Source organism: Galleria mellonella, unplaced genomic scaffold (genome assembly GCF_026898425.1).
Source record: "Galleria mellonella isolate WM207_F2 unplaced genomic scaffold, CSIRO_AGI_GalMel_v1 utg78, whole genome shotgun sequence".
Classification (NCBI taxonomy): domain Eukaryota; kingdom Metazoa; phylum Arthropoda; class Insecta; order Lepidoptera; family Pyralidae; genus Galleria; species Galleria mellonella.
In genome coordinates this window covers 3,077,063-3,101,620 of record NW_026442151.1, presented here as the reverse complement: position 1 = coordinate 3,101,620, position 24,558 = coordinate 3,077,063, and the positions used below count along the sequence as shown (strand labels likewise).

Below are 24,558 nucleotides of genomic sequence, written 5' to 3'. Positions count from 1 at the left end.
AAAGGGGTGGCCCAGTCTATGCCGGGACCACACGCTTCACTTATGAATCGGTTTTGTAACGGAATCTTAAGATTTTACTTGACAGATATTCTTTCACAAGATCTTCGAATCTTGAAACAATTATAGCAAAAAGATAATGTCCGCTTTGTTATTAAACAAGTCAATTTTATTTATTATTTATATAGTCTTCAATTGTAAAGGGTTATGTATAATAGAAACCAAATCATATCAAAACTAATTTTATTAATATAAAACAAGTTACTATTTACATTATTCAGTCATGATCAAAGACCAATACTGGTCAATGTGAATATATTCATTCATAATTCCATTTGATGTTTCAAGCGCAGGTTAACGCTAAAACAAATGTGTATGATTTTTATATTGGATTTAGTTGCGATCCTGCATAAGTATTAGATTCTAGAAGATAGGTTTTATTATGGTATAATGGAGTTGCCATCTGTGTAGGTCACACTAGAACTGAGCACTACAATTTTAGAACATAGGGCAAATAGGTATCCCGAAGCGTTTCTACTATATCAACGAGGTAAATGAATCTTTTTGGAAATCGACTCTGCCGCCCGCGTCTGAGTACAAGATGCCGGATCTGTTATCTCCTTTTTCTTCTATTAATAAAAACGCTTCGCATACTTCTAGTCTATATAGCGTAAACGACGTCACACGAAGCGGTTTGATTTAAAAGCCCAAATGAAAAAATAAATGATTAGCCAGGAATTTCGATACCTAAATAATTTTACAGATGACCTATATATAAACCCTTTTACAAAAAGACATATACGATATTTTAGATTATTTAAGTAAAACTATTGACTCTGAATATGTCAGTCATCATATATAACTGCATAATCAATAATTAAAATTTGGTTAACTGTTTTACAAAATTTTAAATATTTTATCGCTGCATGTGCTCTGTATGATTTTTGCAAAGGAGTATATATGTATATATAGCTTAATGCGAGTTCGAGTTAATTTACACATGGCAACAAGATCATAATATCACAAATAATATTTACAGATTCAAAAACAAAAGTAACCTTAAAGCTTTGTTATGAAATATTGAAGACTTAATATGCCTATTTGTAAACTTACATTATGTACATGTTCCTATAATGTTACTTCTTGTGAACTTTATCTATACAGGCTGTAACAAAAAGTAACTTTATTTAAAAAAAGGTCTAATTAGGTCTAAACTGTTCACGGGATCATTTTTATGAAAATTTTTATATTTCGACTAAGTATGTTCTCACAGAAACATCGTCCAGTTCAGTATTATTCGCTGGATACCAAATTATTTATATAATTTATCTTGTATCTTGTAGGTATAGGTAGGTATATAGAAATCTTATCAATATAACATATATTAAAGTCAACTTATTAAAACAGATCTCAAAAGATTAAAATAATTCATTGTATGATATATAAAGAATTTTTACCAAATTATTGAAATTAATACGGCGAAATCGAATTAATTTGCATCCTTTCAATGGAGTGTTCTATTAGTGAAAATGCGTATTTTTACACATTTTTCTCCATGTGTCAAAAAGTTCCGAGTATGCTATAGAAATAACACGGCCGCGCGTTCAGTTGTCAGTATGGGAGGGTCAAAATTTTTGTCACTTTGCTCTAATTTAAAAAATATCTTCATTTTCACTATTAAGTCAGCTCAAGGATGTTAATGGCTTTGATTTCACTCTGTACCTATATAGATTATTATTAATTATATACTACCGAAATATAGGTATTTCGTTATATTTGTCAACAAATACGTTTGGGCATATTCGTTGGCAAAAATGCCATAAATATGTATTTGGATGTAAAAATAAATCAAATTTTTAATCTATAAACTATACCTAAGTATTATCACATTACTAATCAAAGCGGCGACACCGTCAAATTCATAGAAATCTTAAATATGATTGATGTACATTTATAGGAACTAGTATAAGATTTAATAAGTTATTTATATGTTTATTAATTGACCCCAGTATTTATCAGTTTATAAGGTATAATATAGGTAACTGTAATATACACGTGTTGGATAATAAGTATATTATAAATTAGGATCCATTGAATTTACTAACACCTTGGTATAGTATATACATGTACAAATAAGTTGGAATTTTGGATACATAATATTTTTGGCTTAATTTCTAAAATCTACTTAAACTATTTGCTTAGTCCATTTTATTTGAATGAAATAAATTTATACGTAATTTATCCGATTTAGAACACTCCCATGACTACTTGAATATTAATAAGTATATAAAATGATATAATTTTAAATCTAAATATTGTAAACATATTCTTGATCGTATTTAAAGGGACATTTCACTTATATTCCTCATTTCTCCCTAATGGAATCTAATAGGTTTATGTTTTAGGTATTTTAAATAGAGTCCTATTACAGAAATATACAGTAATTAAATAATACTACATACTAAACTAAGAAGATAACAACACAGACATACATTGTTTCTTGGTCGTTTGTTACTATGGAATTCGACCTACAAAGGCATTATTATAATACTTTGGTCCACAAATTGAGCACTTGATTAAATGTCATATAATTTTAATGGTCACTGTCAAGGGAATCTCATCTCTGCTACATAGTCTAAATGCTCAAGGTTTTGATGTGAGTTGGTACGTCTAGGTGCACGCGGTCTGTGCAAATTATGTTGTGAATGCGCTCGCGTTACTCTATATGCACCTTCACGCCGAGGCCCTGTATCACTGGTTTTCCGCGTCGCCATCACCCAGTCATCATCTCTTGACCTCGGAGCTTTTCTATAATTATCGAATATTCTACGGTTGTCTTCACATCGTTGTCTTTGCCAAGTTCTATCTATTTCGTGACTGTACAAATCCAATTCTCCAGACGGTTGAAATTGACTTGTGCTCTGACAGTAACTAGATCTCTTCCAGCCATCTTCATATTTTTTCCTACCATTCTCGTCCTCCCCCATTTGTCGACGTTGTGACTGATTAGAACTGCTTTCGCTTGTATCTTCGCCAGAAGTGCCAATACCCAAATCCTTGTCATCGCCGTAAATTTTGTATACTCCATTCGGATTTAGTGTCTTACCGTTAAATATTTGATCGTTTAGTACTAACTGTGGATGTGGAATACAGTATGGATGGGGAATACATTTGTCAACTTTTGATACTTTCATATCATCTTGCTTTTTAGTACATGATCCTGGACCAAATAGTGATAAGAGTACAGGTAATAGAAACAGGCCGTGCATAGCGCCGAAGAATATAACCATGAACACCATTTTAAAGAATACGGAGAATATGTAACTGTCAGCTAAAAGTAACGCGACAACACCAAGAATTGTACTGAACGATCCTTGAACAATTGGTAATCCTAAAGAGTACAAACATTCACTAACTCTATCATCGGGAGATTTCGCTTTGGAGGCCATATATGCATAACATATATGTGCAGTGAAATCCACAGAGAATCCGATGCACATAATTAAATTAATCATAGATATGGAATCAAGGTTGATATCCCAAAGAGCCATGTAGCCAACTACACCGATTTCTATAGATACAATACTAAATGCTACCCATAACGAGCAAAGAACATTAGGAATAAATATAAATGATGTAATCATCATCATCAGGGCTCCATAGCATAGATTTTGAATTGAGGTCGGCTTGACGAGCTCAAACTGAAACAGAAAAAAAAAACAAATTAGAGTACTTTAAAAATCGAAAGATAATGAATGCATTTTAATATTAGACCAATTGGGGGAAAGGAATTGTTAGTAATGGGGTCTACCAGCCTTATCACTAGCAACACATTCTATCAGGTTACCTCCACGTGGTTCTCTCTGGAAAATATCGTGGTTAATTCTTGTCAATATGTTCAAGATGGACTAACTGATCTGCTTTCACCTTCACCTACCATCTCTCACTGGCGCCCCGTCAACACATACTGATTGATGTGCAAGCGGGGATATCATTCTATTACCCATTAAATACCCATTAAAAAATAAAATGTTAGACCTATTATTGTCTATCTGGTTTTTATTATAATTAATATTTACTGCCATTGTTGGAAAAGCTGTTGGTCTTACTAATAAATAGGTAAATTAGTGATTAGTAAAAATTATAAAACATACCTGATCAAAGAAGATAAAATATGGGTGGAATACAGAAGCATTTAGAGGTGATTCCGCAACAATGTCTCTTAATACTTTGACCATTTCTTTTTCGTGATTTGTACCACTTATATTAATTGCTTGTATAAGAAATCTAGAGGCAATAATTCTGTCACCATCTTTGTTAAATTTTACATCTAGAGAGAAAGGATTTGCAGGAAACAGCCACAGCTGTAAATAAAAAATAAATGTAGTCTGTTTATTGCATATTATGTAAATAAAATATGAGTTCACTTCTAACTAAAAACGAAGTTAGAAACACAAACGGTTTATTTGAAGAAATTTATATTTAAGTTCATAATTACTATGTTGATACAAACCTCTTTAAGATTCTGAATGAAATCAGCTTCTTCGTCGATCGTTACGTTCAAGTAGTCGTTGTTTCTCGATACATAATTTATGAAAGTTCGCAGCCATGACTCTGTATATAAGGAATTTGATATGTATGATGTATTTTCTAACTTCTGCGTAAGCGTTTCTACTTGATCTTGCACAGCAGGGTCCGAATAATTGTAATTACCGCTGATCACTACCTGTGAAAAAGAAAATTATATCATTGCATTTACATTTTAAAGGATAATAATATAAAATATTTTGTGTAATTTTAATATCGTACCTGGATTCTATAGGGGAATTCCCTGTAGTAAAGATCTTCGCGGTCGAAGAACTCAACAGAATACGAATCTTCCTTTGACAATTTTCGTCTTTCTAAACCTTCTTGCAAATTTGTGACACCGTATCCTGCACCAGCGAGGTATGCCAAGAAAATTACTAAGACCAGAGTTTTGACTGCACCTTTGTTGAGTAGATCTGCTACCGTAGTACGGAAAAAGGCCATGATACAATGTTCTTTATTGTCAATGGGATTATCTGGATCAGCAGGATCTATACCACCACTGCAGAATACTCTGTATAACCAAGACTTTTCTGCTGTAAAAGATACATAAAATTATATATAATAAAAATTGATAATGCAATTGTAAGAAATTTTAATATTCTGATAGTGTTTGCTTCTGATTTTTTAATTTGTTTACATCGCCCACCTTTTCTCGCTCGCGACTCCGGTAATACTTTCATCCATGTGATAGTGTGTCTATTTTGTTTTTCTCTGTATCCTGATATAGCAACACATCCAGCAAAGAAAGTTAAATGCCACACAAATGTGAAACAAACTGCCAGACCTGTAATTATTGTAAAGTTATGTTATTAAAAGAACGACATACGTATATAAGAAAGAAAAATGAAACCAGTACATTAATATAAAAGGTATACATCATATCTCTCTACCGTTGAGAGTGTCCGATACTTTTGTTGGCTTTCATTACATAATATATTATATTAAATTTAAAAATTTGCAGGCAATATACAACTAAAGCCGTGTGGTCTCGGCATAAAATGGGGCTACCGCTTCCCTTTCCGTGGGTTTGTAAGAGGTGACTAAGAAAATTTAATGATCAATGATTCTTGTTAAAACATCACCAAAACTTAATTGCATTTGCCATTACGCTTGCAAAGCATAGCATTTACTGGAAAAACTCCCCAAGGGGGAAACCTATATTCATCAGTAGAAAATTAACATTTGATATATGATATGAATAAATTTTATTTCAAGCATAGAAAAGTTTACTATCAAATGTGTGGTATGTTTGCTATTATCTCAATATATCTAAATCACGTGTCAATGTGCATTCATTTCAAGCCCGATCAGATCACTAGTTGGTAGTAATATAAAAAAAAAGATTAAAAATAAAACTAACTGTAATAATAAATTTTCTTTAACATTACCTGAATACATGCAGAAAATTTGTACGGAGGGGAACGGTGAAAATATTCCGATAAAGAAGGAGAGCATATCTGTGACGGACGTAATTGTAATAGAAACGGCTGCTTCCGAAAGCATAATGGCCATACGTTCTGGCACTGAAAGTTTTGGGGAAGCCCGTCTCCAAGCAGCCAACATTACAAATGTGTCATCAATACCGATGCCTGGAAAATAAATAAATCGGTATTCAACAACGAGTATTCAATTAAGTACAGGATAAGGAAGCATTTAAGGAATTAGGTAATCATTCTTAGATAGTGTTTACACATTTCAATGGCTTTAAAATAAAAATAATAAATAATAATTTATTGCTTGAAAATTTATGTTCCTTATGATTAGAGTTTTTTTTTAAACATTTCAATCTTTACACAGATACATGTTTATTAAAATTTAGTACTTTGTATATACTTACCGATCATTAAAAAAGGCGCAGCTAAGTTAATGCCAATAAACGAAATGCCTAAGTAAATGGCGCAACCAAAAGCAGCAGCTGTTGCCATAACGGCTGATATATTTCCCAGCAAACCTAACCAGGGCTTTGAGCGAACCCAGTCCGCCATCATACAAGTAACTATTGAAAAGATGCCCATAAGAATGAAGGTAGAACTGAAGAATGGTATGACTGTTCTGGTATTCTTCTCTAGTTCGTGGTCAAGAGTTCTTGATGCGAAACGAGATATCGATATATGTTTAAATCGCCCCGTGTCTTCGGCTACTCCAACTGCATCTAGGAATGCGTCTTCCCATGCTGCGCCTCTGTAATTGAGTGAAACATTCCTTATCATTTTAATCTAAATACTAAGTTAATATAATAAATTATTTCAATATTTATTTTTAAACCAAGTCTTTTATAGGGTAAGCAAAAAGAAGCGTATGCCAAAAACCTTTATATTCGAACATATGCATGTCTTGTTTCATGGACTTTTATTAATTCATGTACGACCGTGCCTAAAACAGTTGATATTTCCTTCCTTGAATTACTGTATCTTTTAAACTAAACCATTATTTATTCCTTGGTATTAAATCAACTAGTATTACTATAGATTAGATATTCCTAAGTTGTTAACTACTATATAGATTGATTACGAAATAATCTACGTATATGTACAATGATAATAAAATTTTGGATAATGTAACAGCAGAGCGTAATTATATAATACTAGCGACCCGCCCCGGCTTCGCACGGAGGCAATGCTGATACTAAATATACCTACCTAGATAGACATATACCATCGCGGACTTTTTTGCTGACCTTTTTAAGGTGTACAATACTGTAGTACATTATTTTGATTTATCTCGCCAGCGTTTGCAATGTAAGCGCAAAAAATGTGTTTATTTACTACATCACATTTGAAACCTCTAAATTTATCAGTGTTTCTCTACAATATTATTCATGTATTATACATATAAACCTTCATCTTGAATCACTCTATCTATTAAAAAAAACCGCTTCAAAATCCGTTGCGTAGTTTTAAAGATTTAAGCATACATAGAGACGGACAGACAGCGACAGCGACTCTATTTTATACTATGTAGTGATTATACTGAGGACATTATTCATTTTTTTAAATTTCCATATTTTTTTAATGGAAATTAGGTTTCGAGTTACATTTTCGAGCGGAATCAGTCAAAACTAGATATTTATTGACAAGTCTTAATTCAAATAATAGTTTTCCAGGAAGTTTAAAACATTAAAACTTGACCTACATTTGTACCTATGTCACCATTAACCTTTCTATTCGTATTCTTGTCGAATATTACGTAGTGTTTAGTATTCGAAGTGATTTCTTAAAGCGTGTCAAGATCGATGTCCATTATCTAACTAAGCTATACACTCATTTGTTTACTGAATAGTAGTATTCTTTTAAACAAGTAAAAAGTAGCTTTAGACTAGCATTGAGTTAATGCAGAATCATTCATAGTTTCCTATATAATTTAAAATTTTTGTTAAGTATTTACAATTATTATGTATAGTCCTTAGTTTTGAAAAACTGATTAGAAGTAGTTACGTAGGTACTACAGAAATAGTCTTAGATATTTTGTATTATTTTGTTGCACGGATATCCTTAATTATCAAACAAAAGATTATGAGTTAACATCGTATGTTTGTAAAGATAATACACTTATAAGTAATTTCCTTAGAACAATATTTATTTGAATAACCAGTTTTTGTTAAAATAGAAGGGGATATTATTCGAGACGATAGTAGGTACATATATATTTGTATGTTGGTCGATATGTCAGAATTTTTCACGGGACGTAATATACCTTAATACTTTTATTACGTATAGGATATTAATTTAAATTGAATGGTTCGAAAATCAGACATTGAATAGGTAGATACCCAATCATATTTGGTAGCTATTGAGATAGGTACTTAAAGTCTATTGACTTAATTATTATTATTTTAGATAGCTAAATAATTCAGAATTAAAGGAGGATTACCTTTGTTTTTGCACTTCGTTGTCAGTTCTAACAAACCAAACCAGTTGGACAGCAGGCACCCATACTATCGTGTCGTCCACCACTTTAGAACCACCGAAGTATACGGGGAAAGCATGAGCTTCCCACGTGACAGGATTAAACATGATTGGAAATGTCAAATTTAACTCGCCTCGTTCCACCTGTCAACAATAATGTTTAAACAATCATAAATTCGAAATAATTGAAATAAAAAAAAAACTATTATATTAAAATATTACATTTTTCTTGTTTAGATAAAAAATATGTGATTATTGTGACAACATTCAATTTAGCAAAAGTAGATTTTGATTAGTTTCTATGAGTTTAGATAAAAAAAATCTAAATCCTTTCATAAATGATAGGTGTTATGAGGTAACAAACATAAAAAATACAACTCGAATTGACTACCTTTTTAAAAGTCAGTTGAAAAGTATTAGAGTAATATAAGTATGTAAGGTTATTCCTTTATATTAATAAGTATATTTTCTATATTTTTACTTCAGCGTTTCCATTGAAATAGGTACTTACGTACCAAATGTTTCTTTCTAGGGGATCGTATTTATTATGTACTAGCTTTATACATATGGATTTTGGAAAAATGTAAACATTTCTCGACAGCGTATCAAGATAAAATATACATTAGATTTTAAATAAGACCTTTAAGAATACAAATGTAAAAACTGCATTTCATTAAATGTATTTGTTTTTAGATGATCTCGTGAGTAACCTACAGGGAGGCAAAAATATAAAAATTTGGCTTCCAATGCTCTTATTAGAGCTACTTATATAATGTTTTTCTTAAATATCTCATATGCACAGACTATCAGTTACAATTTTATTATGTTAATAATATGATAGCACTAACAACCAAGTATGAGTTGCCACGTGTGGGGTAACATTTAGCGTTGATGTCATTGTTCAATGCGTAGACCGCCTGTGGTTTGCACTAGGTAGGAACCATTGTGAGTAATAAACTATCTATTGTTGTGAGGGCGTCGTCGATTAAATTGTTGTGATTCAGTGATCGTTGGGAATCGATTACTCGCCTTGACTAAAACAATACGCGTGGTTTTCATTGCGATTTATAGGTAACTGTGAATACCATGACAATGAATGTTCAAGGACCCACTTCCTGTTGACAACAGCTGTAATGTTTTTTTCTTTATTGAAAGACGGATTTTTTGGGCAGAAAAACTTTACACTGTTACCTTTCTATAATCACACAGAGTAATATAACCTAGTAATTTTGATGTTAAGATAAGATGAAATAAAAATAAAATAGATGGGGATGGTATAATTTAAACTGTTTTTTTTCCATAAAAAAATTGTGTCCCTACTTGTGTCAAACAAATTATTAATATACGTGTATATAAATGCAGCGGACTTAAACAAAATAATAATAATTAAGTAACAAGTACTTATTTTAATAATTACGCATTGTTAAGCATTATTTCAGTGTAGAAAGTGAAAAGAAAATGAAAGTTGATGCTTTATGTATGTAGGTGCTTATGTGACCGTTTTTCACTTGACATGAATAAGAACAATGGTTATTTCTTTAAGTTAGACAATGTATTTATTATAAATATAACTTTATACATATATACAGGATTAGTAAGAAGTCTGAAAATCAATCGCAAAAACTTAGCGATGTCAATTGTTTCAAAATTAATATAGACCAATATTAATTTTAACTGTTCTCATTTTAAATGAATAAAACCTACCCGTGAACTATGGGATGTTCCAAAGCACTAATTGAAAGTACTTAAAATATTTGAATTTAGAACGCGGAATATTGTGTCTATGTATAGATTTTGCTCAGCAGAAAAATAGTGGCTTTATTTGTAACGTAACATAGGACCAATATAGGATTTTTTGTTACCAAAATCAATAGTTGGATTTGGTAGAAATATCTCATAATATAGTCTGTCTTTTTTACTTGTATATCTCATATATAAATAAAAAAGACAGAAGAATAGAGTTTGAACTGAATTGAACTTTATCCTTTGGCAGTGTACGAAAATTGTGGGATCTTCGTATACGACGGTGCGGTACAATAAGATAAATTTTACTTTAAATAGTCCAGTTTAGAGTATTTTAACATACCTCGCCGATAATCTTGTCCAAATTCAATATATCGTTGACGAAGCATTGCCCCTCCCATTTAGCGCATTCTTCCCTGTAAGTGAAGGTTTCGCCATCTGGCAGAGTGACTGTTATGTTTTGCACTAGATCGTCCAACTGTCTGAGCTCTTTCCACACTTCTGTACGCAGCATATTGGTGTCATTGTCTTTGGAAACGATTATCACTCGACCGAATCTTCCTGTTTAGAAAAATGTAACAATGAACAAAAAAGTTCTAAATACATACCTAGCAAGAATTTTCATAAAAACTTGGTATAAAATATAAATGCAATGGTGGATTAAAATGTTCTCAATTTTGTACATTTAACTTATTTATTTTGATGCGTTTGGAGGACATACAATAAAAGTCAAAGTTATTTTGTTGTTTCTATTGTAGAAAATAATATTATTTCTAAAGTCTCTATGCTAAATTTGATATAAAAACTTGCGATAGATCATTGTATACTTCTGTGTAATTATATATATTTACCTATTATATTATTAATATAGACGTAAATTTATAAATAATGGTGTGGGCGATTTCATTCAGTTCAGGTTTTTCCGGCATGAAAAAATTTAATCAAATCTGACCAAAATATGACTTGCAAATTGCGCGCCTTACCTATTAAAGTAAACGAGTATAATGTGCCTTTAAATAAAGGTATATATATTACTTACCCGGTCTAGTAATTCGTCCTATATTAAACCTATGAGAATAATTAACTTTAAAATTTTCTTCCACAATACTCCTCTCAAGTTTTCCCTGGCCTCTAACTGGGGAAAATAAGTATTCTGGGTCCATTTCATAATGTATCCGTTGATATCCAGTGATCATAAGTAAAGTCAACAGAACTGGAACTATGATAAAATATCCGGGTTGTCTACCAACTATCAAGCCCAGTTTGTAAAAGGATTTGTTCAGGAGATCGTCCACAAATGTTAACTTGCAGCCCATCTGTAATAAAAAAAAAGTTTTTTTTATATTTTATTTTTCATTAGTAAAATTTTAGCCATTTTATAATATAAAAATTATTAAAAACGGCTTGACTAATTTGGGTTTTTTTTTTATTTTATTCGTTGTAATACAGAGGTGGTTTAGAAAAAAAGTCGGTACACCCTAAAATTCGACTGATAAGTCGAAAAACTAAAATAAATAATTTTGTATGGGAGTCGCTTCTTCGAAATACTTTCAACAGATGTCGTTGCTAGCGATACAAATTTCACTAGGTCAGGTAGTATGGAATAAAAAATAAAATTTTTATTAAATATTACATTTTTCTAAAACTGCATTTAATTCGATATCGTGATTGACACACAATGAAACAACAATTTCACAACCAAAAATAATGTAATTTTTTTCTACTTTTTATGTATTAACAGGTGTTAACTTTATTTATTCGACTATTATATATTAATATTATGAAACCATTTTTATTATTCTTACCTTCATTCACTGTTACGATAAAAATATAAAATAGTCTAGTATCCTACGTAATAAAGGCGCAAGGCAAAGTAAATATATAATTAAATCTCAATGTACCTACATTACTTATGCGCTTGTCCCCATTTCAACATACTTACGAAACTGGTCTACGGAAAATTCAAGGAAAATCTCTGTTTAAATTACAAATCCTAAACAAAGTGTAAATTTAGCAAAGGTAATCGTTTCTATTGACATTTTACTATTATCTAGGCATCTACAAATTATTTATAAAAAGTCTAATATTTTTTATGCAACTTAGAATGGCAAACAGATTGACGGCCTACTTGATGCGAAGTGGTAACTGTCGCCTATAGATATGAGTAGTACCATGGAGATAACAGAGTATACTGTTTCGCCTATGATACCACCTATGCGTTGCCATTCCTGAGGATTCGGGTGTTATTCCTCTGTATCGTGTAAATTCACTGCCCTATTCCACCTTTCAAACCGAAACACAGCCATGCAAACACAACTAAAGTCTAATATTTATTGATTACATCTGGTTTTATACAAGCGATTGTACTAATATTATAAATGTGAAAGTTTGTGAAGACTCTTACATGGCTCCAAAAAGAAGGTGGTTCTCAATTCGGTTCTATTTCTTTTATGTTTGTTAACTCGTAACTCCATCAGGTATAAAAATATTTGAAAAATATGTTTTATCTGAAAGAATATATTTACAGATTTGTCACTTAGAAAATTATTAAAATCGGTCCTGTAGTTTTGAAATCAGAATTAGATATTTTGAGTTTTATCACAATTGAATTCGGTTTTTTTTTTTTTTTTTGTGGAAAACAATCTTAAATTATGTACAGTAATAGAACAGAGGCACCTTTAATTAACATATAGGATACATTTAAACCTAATTTATACAAGAAACTATGGGATAGAGTCACATGTGGTTTATAATATGCTCATGTATGACTAGCACTTGGGAATTTTTATTATACCTGTGTACCTTGGTGGCTAAGTTTTTTATGATAATGAATGAGTGATAAGGAAATTTCTAATAACCAAGAATAATACTACAATCTATTGAGAATGTAGTTTAATAATAAGTCACTAAAATGGTCATAAAAACTGTTATTCAAGCAATCCTAAGCAAAAATTTGGATGATGACTCATAGTATTTTTATTTTGTTCATTATCATTATCATCTTATTAGCCGTTAACTGTCCACTGCTGGACATAAACCTCTTCCATAGAATACCATAAGGAATACCTTCGAGCTACCTGCATCATCAACTGACTACCTGGAATACATTTGAGATCATCGCTCCATGTAGTGGGGAGCTGTCCCATACTACATTTGTCTGAACGAGCTCCCCACTCCAGAATCCTTCTTTCCAATCGATTATCAGTTCTTCCATGTGACTAGCCCATTACCACTTTAGCATGCTTATACTTCGGACTATGTTGGTCACTTAGGTTATTTTGCGGATATTTTTGATTCTATCACGCAAACGACTGAGTAATTTAAAGTTTATTTTGTTCATAAACCCACTCAATTACCTATGGATCGTTAAATGTTACCGCAGCATGAAACGATGATTGCAAGAGCAGTTTTATGGTCGTTTATACATAAACAATCCGTGGTTTTACTTATGATATTGGTACCGTTAATAATATTAACAACGTATTATTCTCGCTCTATTGATAGACGGATAGATATACATAAAAACATTATATTTTTTTATAGTTCTGGTTAAACCGGCATAATAATTTCATCCATCCGGCTAGCTATTTGGCACAGCGCTATATTTTAATGACTAACGCTAATGTCTGAAATTTGAAATAGTTATAAATATTCATTATTCGAGTTTATTAAAAAAAAAATCTTTTTTATTTTGTTTGATACATACAACAAATTAAGAGGCTTTATTTAATTGGTGAAAATAAAATAGTGACCCCGCCTGCGTTATTGGTATACACTGGCGGTACACCAGTGAATGATGATAGGTGAGAATGATTGCAGGTCAGTTGGCCCATTTTAACGAACTCAACAATTGTAACCACGATAGTTTCCAGGGGAAACCGAATGCATGTCGATTTGATAGGGTATATTGCTGAGACAGTTACATCCCATATTATTGTAAATATTATATAAATAGACTCCTTAACTAACAATCCCTTTCCTCCTAGTTAACAGAGTTCATGTAGAGGACATTTAATGTATTTAATAACATTATAACTTCACGATGCGTTAATAAACAATAAAACAATTATAAAGTATGTACTAAGAAAGGGAACTCAAGAGTGTACAGTACACAGAACAGTGTACATTGAGTCAAATACTATTGATAAGTATTTGGATCATTTAATTAAAATAGATATGAATACAATAATAATTTATATAGTTCGTATAAAAATAAGTATATATATATATATATATATATATATATATATATATATATATATATATATATATATATATATATATATATATATATATATATATATATAATAGATAATTATGACAACTATTAGTATCGCAGCTTTGGCCAAGTAAATTACTATATACATTATTGTATATCTTAATTCAGGATAAGAGTTCAATTCATTATATAGCTAATTTGTATACTTAATCCAAACTCGAGGGGGTGGCGAATGAATTGTTAGAAATTCGGACTGAGCCCTATTGCTAGTAATATACCCTGCCAGGTCGGCTTCCACCTGTATTACAATACAGTATGACTCACGATAGCTATTCATCATCAATATATCAGCCTGTAACTGTCCTCTGGTGAACATAAGCTTGGGGGGTTTTGCCACGATAGTTGTTATTCAATTATTTTTATTTTATATTAATTCAAATAAAGGCGTGGTAATTATAATAAAATATATAACATCAGTTACGAGTACAGAGAATTGAAATAATATTAATTTAGACCTTGATCAATTTCAGATAAATGTTCAATTGTATTTGACCTTGACACTCTATCATTCAGGTTATTTATTATTCTTAATAGATTTTACTAAATAGAAATATAAAAGGCTTAAATATAGTATAAATCTTGATTACTTTTGATAACTTATTTCAGTTATTTAAATCGGTTTACTCACGTATTTATCTTTTCGAGTATTTTCGAAATCCTCAGTCGATATTCATATATCATTAATCAGTTAAGTTCGGGAAATTTGAATGTTAGTAATGTAGTTTATTTGTTAACTTTGGTTTTGTAGCTGATATAAATAAGTATTTAGTGTAGGATGCCGATCTATTGCCGGGAATAGAATGGGCTATCCATTCTCGTGGGTATTGTAAGAGGCGACTAAGGGAGCTTATGGTTGCAGGGTACCAGTGCTCCTCATAAAACATCAAAAGCCAAACTGCGGTTGTCAACCCGCCTGCCAAGCATGGCAACTACTGGCAAAATCTTCTTTATGGGAGAGGCTATGTTCAGCAGTGCGCAGTCAACAGCTGATATAATTTTACGATATTCATCAACAATACATACAGTTCTTATTAATTAAACATATAGTATGTAGACATCAGAGACGGGAAGAGATTGTTAGTAATGGGGTTGTTAGTCCTCACTATTTCCTGAAAACCTCCACTGTTAATTTTTTGTGAATTGGCTACAAACGGGCCAATTGACCTGGCTTCGTTCTCATCGTTTCATCTTTCACTAGTGCTCCGCCATTGTATACCCTTAGCATAAGCGATTTACATCATGTAATTTTTAAAAAAGTAGGTAGATATTTATTTATAATTGATACTTGACGTACAAGAATATAAAACATTTTTTTTTACTTCTGAGATTGTATTACAATCGACATTTTTAATTAACAATATGCTGTTTTTGCATGTGCTACCAAATTATTAAAAATAATGTAATATATGGAAAAATATGTAGCCCTTTAAAAATTGTGGGTAGCTGTAGCTGATGTAGCCGAAGTCTGTCTGGTTTAAGTTTAGCAATAAACCGAGTGTAATAACAGTTATTACGTAGTTAACCGAGGTGTAACCGCAAATATTATTATACTACAGGTCTTACATTAACTTTTGTATAGACTGAAATGATGTTTTAAACCCAGTTAGAAATCATTTCATTATTACCCGATTTCAGAATCAGACAGAAGGAAATTACAAAAAAAAAACAGCTCTCTTAATCGACGACGTTGCATAAAATACAAAAGAAATCGTGAATTCTAATCGAAAATCTTCCTAATGTAACTAAAAATACTGTTTATATTACATTTAGCAAGCATCCATACTTTATTTAGTTTCATTAATTTTTATGCAATATGAATTCGTCGTACGGGTAAACGCATTGTAGGACGACTTCCCATTAGATGAAGTGACGACCTCAAATGCATTGCAGGGAATCAGTGGATGCAGATGGGTCAGGACCGCTCTTTATGGCAGTTTATGGGGGAAGCCTAAGTTTTTTAGTAGGTAGATAATGGCTAAGATGATGCTGATGAAATGGCAAACAAACTGCCTGTCTACCTGATAAATGTACTATGACGCCCACGATATAGCTTTATTATAGATATTCATTTTACATTTAGTAATTCATTGCGATATTTAGGTTTTTAGGTTACTTCTTTAAAGTAGCGACATTCCTGAAAATTAAGGTGTAAGGGAAAACGCACAAAATTTTACTGCTTTAATTTACTAATATGACTAATATATAACTGAAACATCTTTTATTGATCCCGGATTATATTTGTACTAATGTGAGGACTGGTTGAAGCCGGATTTGGCCCCGTCATGACTTCTTCTTATTACCAAAAAAGCCAAATTAAATATTCGGGGGCGGCTATTTGGGGGACATAAATAAGAGATAAAAAAAGCTACGACGGTTAGCTGAGATATACAAATACAACCAGAAAAATCTTGACTTTCAAAAAAGAGCCTTTCACAATATTAAACGGCGTTGGCAAAGTGCATTAATGTCACAGAAAAAGTTAATAGGTCTTTGAAGGGGATAAAATTGATTTACCTGAATAATTGTAAAATAAAATTTTTAAAAAACTGTTAACATATTTCCTGACAAACCTCGTATATATATATATATATATATATATATATATATATATATATATATATATATATATATATATATATATATATATAATTTTAAAAAAAAAGTAATTCAATTGATTAGAACGTATTATTTTGAAATGATGCAGCTATGTCATTTTTATATATTTGGCAAATAATTTGGGCATGTATGGAAAGTATGGGCAGCATGTATAGCGTAAATAATAACGCATATGTCATTTTCATATATAATTAATTGTAAATTTTATTATGTTTTTAATATTTTTGCTATGAGTTGATATTTATATTAAAATTGAATGTACTAAAGTATTTAAGTAAATAAATAAACAAAATACACAAATGCCTAAAATGATTTTTTATTGTTTATTTTGTACATTAACTAAATTTTATTATTTTTTGTTTCTGTTTGATTTTTCACGAACTAAGTTCAATAAAATGACATTTTGAATTTATACATAAAATATGCTAGGTATAAAAACAGAGTAGGTCATAAACAGCTAATACGAGGTCTGTAAATATACCGGAAAGTTAGATATTCATATAAAAGTAATTCTGGAATGCGAGAAAAGTAGCGACATTCCTGAAAATAAAGGTGTAAGAGGCCAGGTAAGCGCATATAACCCATCTTTTATGTCCCTAACAATGCTTAGTTTGGTCTGACCGCCGTGCGGTGCGAACTTGCTTGTCACGACATCTGTGAAGTTACCTCTTAACGTAACCCCGTGGCATGGAGCCCGCTTTAGTTGAAGAGCAGCGCGTCGTAACAAGTTTCTCTCGAAACTCGGCAAGAATGGCCGGAAATTTTTGCCGATCTCAGAACAGTTTATGGCGATGATTCTGTGAAGGTACCAACCGTCCACAAGTTTGCTAAAAACTAAGATTCAGAGAGGCAATTGTTAATAAGCGTTCAAGATGACCCACGTTCAGGACGTCCTTCAAATTCACATTCCGACAAAACGTGGAAAGACAGTTGATGGAAAATTCTACGTCGATGTGCTCAGACGCCTCAAAGCTCGTGTGGCACGAGTATCGTATATATATATATATATATATTTGGATTCTTCACCACGACAATGCCCCTGCCCACACCTCTCTTGTTGTCCGTGAGTTTTTGAGTAAAAATTCCATTACGGTGACCGAACACCCCCAGTTATATACGCTATTAATTGCCGGATTTGGCCCCGTGTGACTATTCTTGTTCCCATAATATATATATATATATATATTATTGGTACTTCGGGGGCGGTCATTTGGGGGACATGATTTGATAAAAAAAAGCAGCACGTATAGCGTAAATACAACCATATGTCATTTTCATATATAATTAATTGTAAATTTTATTATGTTTTTAATATTTTTGCTTTATATTAAAATTGAATGTACTAAAGTATTTAAGAAATAAATAAACAAAATTGGCAAAATGATTTTTTATTGTTTATTTTGTACATTAACTAAATTTTATTATTTTTTTGTTTCTGTTTGATTTTTCACGAACTAAGTTCAATAAAATGACATTTTGAATTTATACATAAAATATGCTAGGTACAAAAACACAGTAGGTCATATACAGCTAATATAGCGCTTCTCAATCCAATTTTAAACTAAAGCAAATATATTTTTGTAAAAGATAGTATAGATTAATTTGTTTTATATTTCATGCATTATATTAAAATAACGATTTCTTTTTGGTAGTTTTATTGTATAACTATTTTATGGTTAAGTTTCTTTAAAAATAACTGAAACCAATTTTATCGTTCAAAATGTTATCGGTAAACGTTAGTCATTATTGGTAAACCGCTTAAAAAGACATCGAATAGTGATGTGTTGTATAGTACAATAGTACTGATACAATGAATGCATTGTAAACAATTTCTACCTACCCTCTTTGATGACACATTTGTCATTGTTAAATAATTGGTATGCCTTTAAAAGGACTATCTGTACTGCACCAGGTAAGATTAGTGGGAATATTCTATTTCCAAAAAAAAATGGCGTATTTAAATTTAATCTACAAAGATATGAGTATATATACTAAAAGAAAAGTATTTCAAAGGTCTTCAGTTTAAGCTATCCAGTGATAATTAGAAAAATCAAGTGAAAATAAAATACAGATATATTTGTAAAGGTACACAAGGCGGTCTTATCGCTAGGGTCGCTCTTATAGACAGCCTTTAGATAAAGAAGAACAAATAGAAATGAGTAGGTGGCGAAATAGTGAATTAATAATTTTGGTGGCCATAATATCAAAACAATTGTTGTAATATGTTTCTGAATAATCTCTAAGTATAATAATTATTCATTTGTTTTATTTTCCAGTACCTAGACAACAAATGTAATATCATGGCAGCTTCCACATTGAATTCACAGATAGGTAGGCGCTTTGCAAAAAGACAATATTCATTTGGGGTTATGTTTTGAAAACATTTTTATTTTTAAAGTTACTATAATTATACCAGTATTAAGATTTAATTGAACTTTTGGATAAAGTTAATTATTATAAGCAAAATACCGATACCTGTTTAAGGAATATCTGTGATAACATTTAAGTTTTAACCAATAATTAATACATACAGAAGATCTATATATAGGATAATAAGCTTCTGTACATACTTGGCTATATAGAACATCGGCGCATGCGCAGACCTCCTTGACCGGTGGCCTGCAGCTGCCTTTCACTTATGCGCACTAATTCATTACAAGTGTCACTGAATTTTATATAAAGCGATAATATTCAACGGTGCTTAAATTAAATGATTTCTTATAATCGTCTTCATTATTTCGAATTGAAAGTGTTTATGAAGAAGTAATTTCACAATTATTCGGTTAACAGAATATGATTTAATCCTACTAATATTATAAATGTGAAAGTTACCTTTCAGCCTAAATGGTTGCGTACAGCGCAGTTTCAGAGATGTTTCCTCCCATGAACACTCAATTATAGAATGAAGTCTCTGTTGAACTTCTTCCAAGCGACTACAGCATAGGGTTCTTCAAAAAAGGGGTAAAGAGGTTTCTTCAAAGTCGGCAATGCAAACGTAACGCCCCTGGTATTGCAGGCGTTTACATGCTACGATAATTGCTTACCATCAGGTGGTCTGTATGCTTGTATGCCACCTAAATGGTATAAAAAGAAATGTATGTTTGTTATTCAATAACGCTTGAATGGTTGAACGAATTTGGATGAAATTTGGTATACGATTAAGTTACATCTCAACTATACTACAGTGCCGACATTCGGTTAACTTTAATATCCCGTCAGCCAGAACGAACCTACTTGAGTACGCCCCCTTAACTCGCGCTATTTAGATATTAAATAATATAAACAACATCTTCATTTGTTTCTACCGTGAAGCAGTTGTGTTTGCATGGTTTGAAGGGTGGGATATGGTAGTGAATTTACAGGGTACAGAGGAATAACACCAGAGTCCTCAGAAATGGCAACGCATGTAGGATGTCATGTGTGAAACAGTATATTCTGTTATAGTCATGGTACTGCTCATGTTTATAGACGATGGTTACCACTTTCCATCAGGTGGGCTGTCAGCTTGTTTGCCATTCTAAGTTGTATAAAAAACATGATGTTTTTAGTAGTAGCCGGCCAAAGATGTTAGAAGAGGCTCAAAAGTATCTAAAGTCTGGATAAATACCGATAATATAATTTAAAATATAAGCATTAGTGTTATAAAATTGATATGGTACTTAATGTTATGATGTCCCAATTATTTCAATAAATAAATAATTAAAAGTGAAGACATAGGATACTTTATATACCCACTAATTCACGCGGATAAAGCTACGAGAAATAGCTACTAATAACTAAATGACGTTCAGTCGACTTTCAACCGTGTACACGTAATGTTGACTGAAATCATAATCATTAGCATTTGAAGCTTAACATTTTCATTAAAAAAATATGATAAATGATTGAATGAAGAGGGCAAATTTAGCTGTTAGATAATTACAAAGTTATGTTTTTCTGACGACTAACATGACTTGGATGAAAACATTTTTTCGTGTTTGTTACCTCATGATTCCGTTAGTTATAAACCGATTTGGAATTTTTTTTTTTTTTTATAAAAGGATATACAGATTGATCCTATAGAAATTCTATCAAAATCAGTAGTTTAGTTTATAAATGAAAACAATTGGTTTTACTACAATTGAAGTCGACTTTTTTCTGGAACACAATAAATTAAATATATTAAAAAAAAATATTGATTGTGATATTACAAAAAGAGCAGATTTAGATATCGAATAATTACTATGTTATAATTCTTTGGGTTCTGTGTGACCCCAGCATAGAATAGGCCATCTACTTTTCCTGTGAGTGTCGTAAGAAGCGACTAAGGGAACTTAATGATCAAGGTTTGGGCAGCAGCATCCCCCTTAAAACATCACCAAATCCTAACTGCGGTTGCCAACCTGCCTGCTAAGTAGGGAAACTACTGGCAAAACCTCCCTTATACAAGGAGGTTTATGTTCAGCAGTGGACAGTTAATGGCTGATATGATGATGATGATGATATCTTTGAGGGAAATCATTCAGTTTTATTCGTAGAATAACCTTAAAAGAATGTTAATGATCTTTTTTTGAAGTTTTTATACAATAGGAATGTGTACACTGTACAGACTATTCTGTTTGGGTGTTGTACAATCATCGCTGGATAGCTATAACTGACTATATTAGATAAATGGTGATATTATTGCCGTTTGACAAGTGATCTCGACGTTTCGTTGCTGTTCAATCAGTGGCATTCTACTGACATATGTGGGAGAATTTATTGCGGCTATAACGTGTGATATTGTTTGTAGTTCTATGTCACTCGCTCGGTTTAGGAACATTTTGACATGATGTAACAAGAACGATGTTTAGTTCGCAGTTGATTTTTTATAAATTATTATAATGACTAGCTAACCACTGGAGACAAAAGGAACTGTTAGTAAGTGGTCACAATTGCTAGCAATATACCCTATCAGGTTGATCTCCTCGTGATTTCCTCTGGAAACCATCGTGATTTATTCTTGATGTATTCATCACGATGGGCTTACTGGCCTGTTTTCATCACCTATTATCGCTTACTAATGACCCGTCAGCATATACAGATAACGCAGGTAGGGTTACCATTCAAATTAATAAAGTATCCATTAAAAAAAGACTAACTATTCAACTCGGTTTAGCACGGGTGTACTAATAAAAAAAAAAATGAGACTAAATCATCCCTGTCACTTACTTTTTATATGAAGATTTATTAACGGATTTTTTTTACATTTTCGTTATATTTTTTATACTTTTTGTACTAACAACAACAAATATAATAAAAAAAAGGTTAGCTACAGCCAATAAAATATAAAATAGGTTTTATGTAATTATTGTTTGATTTACAATTGTTACTATTAAATTCCAAGTTATATAATAAAAATAAATAACATATGTTTCTGAGTATTTTTATTTATTACAAGTTTTTAAATTATATATATATATATATATATATATATATATATATATATATATATATATAATTATATTCTGAATAGTAGATATAAAATGAATATTTATATATATGAGATATAAAATGTATATTATATATGTATGTATATATATATATATATATATATATATATATATATATATATATATATATATGAATGAAAGCCATGTTTGTATGAAAGGTCAAAAAATATATACATTACCACTGATATACGATAAAACCCAATATTCACATTTGCATATAAAATTATTAGAGTATTATTTATTTTTAGTAAATATGAGTATCAAACTCTATGTGTGAACGTTATACTTTTACTAAATTTGTAAGAAATATACTAACAATTTGATCTCAAGTTATTGATCGGTAAGAAATTAATGTATAATTTGGTTGAATGTACTTCTATTTTAAGTAAAATTTTTTATTCTATGGTTGTGTATCTTAAGTTTTTTGTATATCTATATTTTTATATTATTATGTGAATATATATTATTTACATAAATGTAATCTATTTATATACAAGGAGAACATATCTGATCTGATGTTATGTAAAGCTAGCATGTGCAGTCTGTGAAAGTAAACACGGCTGGTCAACGACACTATTTTACGTGCATATTGGTATTGACCGTTGGAGTAGAGCTTCTTATGTGCCAAATAACCTGTGTGGAAACGATTGGAATAGTTGAGAATTACTGTATTATGAATCTGTCACAGGCGTTTTTGTTCATAACTACTTTATACGGATTTATTTATTAAATATGTTGCGTCTTTGCACATTAGATTCAGTGCATAAAGCATTTCATGTGCTAAGATATATATATATAAACTGCAGGTGTTCTAAATTTTATTCAATAATTTTTGCTTGAAAGAATAATAAACATTTATTTGTATTTACGAAGTTTAGTATTTATTATATTAATATGATTTGAAATATAAGCCATCTCTAGACAAAACCTTATTTTAATTCGATGTTCAGACGTGATTGACTAACAAACTATCTAATATTTTTACAAACTTTCGCACATACTGGGTGAAATTATAATCATTTGCATCATACAAGTGTGTGTTGTTTTTGAGAGATTTTCCCTAAAACTTTATAGGTTGAAAAAATAAAAAGATTTAAGTCTGCCAACACTGTGCGCCGTGTTAATATAGCAAGTATGGTATGGCAAGCTAGTATGGAAGATTCTTATTTGTTTTTTCTCGTTTTTCGACTTATATCTTTCGGGGAAAATTGTTAGTTTTATTGATAGAAAGTTGTCTTAAAAGAACGATGAACTTGGATGTGACCCTGAAGATGTGAAAGTATGTAAAAATGCTTGAATGTTTATTACTTAATCGCGTTTAAAAATAGTTGCACGATTTAAACAGATTTAGTTGCAAAATTTGGTGTTTGTGTAGGTATAGTGTCTACGTTAACATGGCACGCACTTCCAATTTTTACTTCAATATGTGTGACTATATACAGACGTGGTGCTCTGTTTATGTTTGTAAGGAAACGTTCAGTAGTGTAACGACTTTAATTTTAAAGGGGTGTGCCATGTTTTTTTTTTAAATGGATGATAATGGAATGGTAAGGACGCCTGCGATAACGGTATACGCTGGCAGGACACCAGTGAGGGTGATAGATGAGAATTAAAAGGCAGGGCAGTTAGCCCTTCGTAATAAATTAACTTGGAATAACGATGGTTTCCGCCCGGAGAAAAAGGGAAAGGGAGAACCGCGAGGAAGTCGACCTAAGAAGGTGTATTGGGAAGAAGAGGGATTTTTAGCAATGGAGTTTGACAGCCCCATTGCTAGCAATATACCCTATTAGGCCGACCTCCACGTGGTTCCCAAACCATCGTGAACAATTCTTGAATTCAATGGCAAGAACTGCTTCATCCTTATATCATCTCTCAGGTTTCCGCCGGTGTATACCGATATCATTCTATCATCACCCATAAAAAAAAACAGGGTGTATTGGGGGAAAGGGATTGTTAG

At 31.4% G+C, this 24,558-nt stretch overlaps 1 protein-coding gene across 2 annotated transcripts in view; it reads right to left on the bottom strand.

The window, feature by feature from the left end:
* Nucleotides 1–223: 223 nt before the first annotated feature.
* Nucleotides 224–24,558, bottom strand: part of LOC113517530 (patched domain-containing protein 3) — a 51,808-nt gene continuing 27,473 nt past the window's right edge. Inside the window, exons 2-11 of one of the 2 annotated variants that reach the window (XM_026902226.3) lie at nucleotides 11,275–11,551; nucleotides 10,579–10,796; nucleotides 8,458–8,636; nucleotides 6,425–6,768; nucleotides 5,976–6,176; nucleotides 5,234–5,371; nucleotides 4,807–5,120; nucleotides 4,511–4,723; nucleotides 4,152–4,361; nucleotides 224–3,698 (exon numbers count right to left, since the gene is read on the bottom strand). In XM_026902226.3, coding sequence (XP_026758027.2) covers nucleotides 2,604–3,698; nucleotides 4,152–4,361; nucleotides 4,511–4,723; nucleotides 4,807–5,120; nucleotides 5,234–5,371; nucleotides 5,976–6,176; nucleotides 6,425–6,768; nucleotides 8,458–8,636; nucleotides 10,579–10,796; nucleotides 11,275–11,551 — 3,189 coding nt within the window. In that variant the 3' untranslated portion in view covers nucleotides 224–2,603. The remainder of the gene's footprint in view (nucleotides 3,699–4,151; nucleotides 4,362–4,510; nucleotides 4,724–4,806; nucleotides 5,121–5,233; nucleotides 5,372–5,975; nucleotides 6,177–6,424; nucleotides 6,769–8,457; nucleotides 8,637–10,578; nucleotides 10,797–11,274; nucleotides 11,552–24,558) is intronic. The other variant, XM_026902227.3, reaches the window with a different exon arrangement.